The 2,473-nt window shown below is 37.0% G+C and overlaps 1 protein-coding gene across 1 annotated transcript; it reads right to left on the reverse strand.

The window, feature by feature from the left end:
* Window positions 1–601: 601 nt before the first annotated feature.
* Window positions 602–1,838, reverse strand: LOC145892918 (uncharacterized). The gene is made up of 3 exons (XM_082982044.1): window positions 1,627–1,838; window positions 1,326–1,566; window positions 602–1,260 (listed from the first exon to the last, which is right to left on the reverse strand). The coding sequence occupies exons 1-3, from the start codon at window positions 1,798–1,800 to the stop codon at window positions 896–898; spliced, it is 780 nt and encodes a 259-aa protein (XP_082838170.1). The 5' UTR covers window positions 1,801–1,838; the 3' UTR covers window positions 602–895.
* Between the last annotated feature and the right edge of the window lie 635 nt (window positions 1,839–2,473).

The raw sequence follows: 2,473 nt of genomic DNA on the forward strand, positions 1-2,473 counted from the left end.
AAATTCTGTTTGCAGGCTATATGTGACGCCAATATGGTATTTCTGGACGTGGTATGCAAGTGGCCTGGCTCATGTCATGATTCATTCATTCTTCGACAATCAAATGTGTACCAGGAGTTTGAGAGTGGAAAATATCACGATGACATTTTGCTGGGTGACAGTGGTTATCCATTAAAACCTTGGTTAATGACACCTCTTAGCCATCCAAGTACCCCTTCACAACAGAAGTATAATAAGGCTCACAAACAAACAAGGTCAACTATACAGAAGTAAGTTACACTTGTCTTGCACCTCATAACATTAACATAAATGATAATAAAGCTTTGTTGTTTAGGGCATTTGGTGTTTTAAAACAGAGATGGAGAGTTATTGATCACACAGGAGGAAGGTTATGTTATTCACCTTTACAAGTTTGTAAAATTACAATGTGTTGTTTCATTCTGCACAATATTTGTCGCCTTCACAATGTGCCACTGCCTCAACCACTGCCAGCAAATGCTGACATAGATTCACTACTTGACACCACCACAACAAATGAAATTCATGACTTACAAGGTAGTACTGTGAGAGATTCCATTGTTTCTACATTCCAATAGTCATGTTTGTGAAATGTTTTTGCGTTTGTTTATTGAAAAAAGTGGCTGCACAGCAACACAGAAATGAACTTGAAAAAGTAGGTAACAGAATACTGAACGAATATGAAAGTCATAAGGTAGGTGAAAAGAACAGTGAAGAATTTGAAACTAATGAAGTAGGGTAATGAAAAACAGTGAACAAGAATGAATAAAACCCTGACAGACTTGCACAGATTTGGACCTTTAAAACCAGCAGTGAATAAAAGAAAATTGAAAAACACATGCAGAAAGAAGCATATTGTTGAAAATGCAAATTAGTTCTAATCATCAACTGTGAAGGGTTGACTGCAGGTTAGTTCAACTTTACTGGTTTCAGACAACTGCAACTTTTGTCGCTGCAAATCATTTGCTATTATCATTTGTTCCAACTGTTGCTGTTGAATTATAGCTATGTTTGATATTTGGACATAAATTTCTTTTTGTATATCAACTATGTCCTTTTCTGGATCACGACGGCGGCGCTTTGCTTTGGGTTGTGATGATGCTTCGGAGTGTGATGATGCAGGGCTCACTGGTTCTTGAATTATTTCAAAAAGGCTGTCATCCATAGTTGAACATGTGAATGCAACCGGTTCTTCAACATCTTGAGGTGCTTGGCTAGTAGTAGCAAACTGGAAAACACTTTCTACAAAAAAAACAATTAGCATTACAAGTGCACAAACCAATGTAACATAACAAAGGTTACTTAACTGTCACTGCTTTCAAGTGATGATGCACCTTTTATTCCATACACTGCTTGTTGTCCAATTATGTTAATGATTTGATAATGCACATCCGAAGGTGGTGTAGCTTTGTTGACACCACCACCTGTTTTAGTTGATTCTTTTTTCCATTCCGACACTGATTTTTTTGCAACACTTTTTAAATCCCACCACTTATGTTCCACCTGATCAATTGTGCGATTAACACCACTGATATTGACTGAATTGACCTGTAAAATATCATAATCTATGTAGAGCAGTAATAAAAAAATATTTTGCTTAAATCTTACCATAGTTGTTACTACTTTCCAAGCTTGTTGTTTTGAAGCAACTGTAATTTCTGGTGAAAATGAACCCAGAATGCATTTTGCATTTTTTTCCACTGCATTAACTAATGCTTCTACTTCAACAGCTGTCCATCTTGGAGATCGCTTTTTTACAGTTTTACTGCTTTTTGTATCCATAATCAATTTCTACTTTTTAAAAAACTACAGTTTACACAATAACTAAACACAAGAAATAAAATGATTCGTCATAAAACTTGCAAAACAATGCCGCCAATGTCCACGTGAAGCTCAACTACCAACACAAAAAGCCTTCCGTAAGATGTCGCATAGCGCGACTTCCTAATTTTGCTGAGACAGACGTCTTTTTTCTCACGATTTTGACGCATTCTCTCGTTTTTGCGTCAGGCTTTAGCGAGGCGTTTGCGAGGACACTTCGTAATACCAAATACGTTACCGAGTTCCTCGCTCGTTAAGTCCTCGCTAAAAATTATTTTAGCGAGCTCGTTAACTTAGCGAGCGAGCAAGTGTTCATAATGCCGCCCCAGATATGATTGAACCATTGGATGACCTGTCAAGTGACCGCGGTTTAAAGATTGTTTTTGATACTAGACGAACTTTGGCTGAATTTTGGATTTTAGTCGCAAAAGAATATCCACAGTTATTAGCGGCTGTAATGAATGTTCTTTTGGCATTTGAAACTACATAGTGCACTATCTTATATTAAAAGCAAATACAGATCAAGACTAGAAGTAAAGGACGATCTTCAACTTGCCATCTCTCAAATTAAACCTTGAATTGATTTGTTGTGTTCCTTTTGGACCCACGGTCTTGTTTTGTTGAACAGATAGGT

The sequence above is a fragment of the Ascidia mentula genome, chromosome 1 (assembly GCF_947561715.1).
Source record: "Ascidia mentula chromosome 1, kaAscMent1.1, whole genome shotgun sequence".
Taxonomy (NCBI): Eukaryota; Metazoa; Chordata; class Ascidiacea; order Phlebobranchia; family Ascidiidae; genus Ascidia; species Ascidia mentula.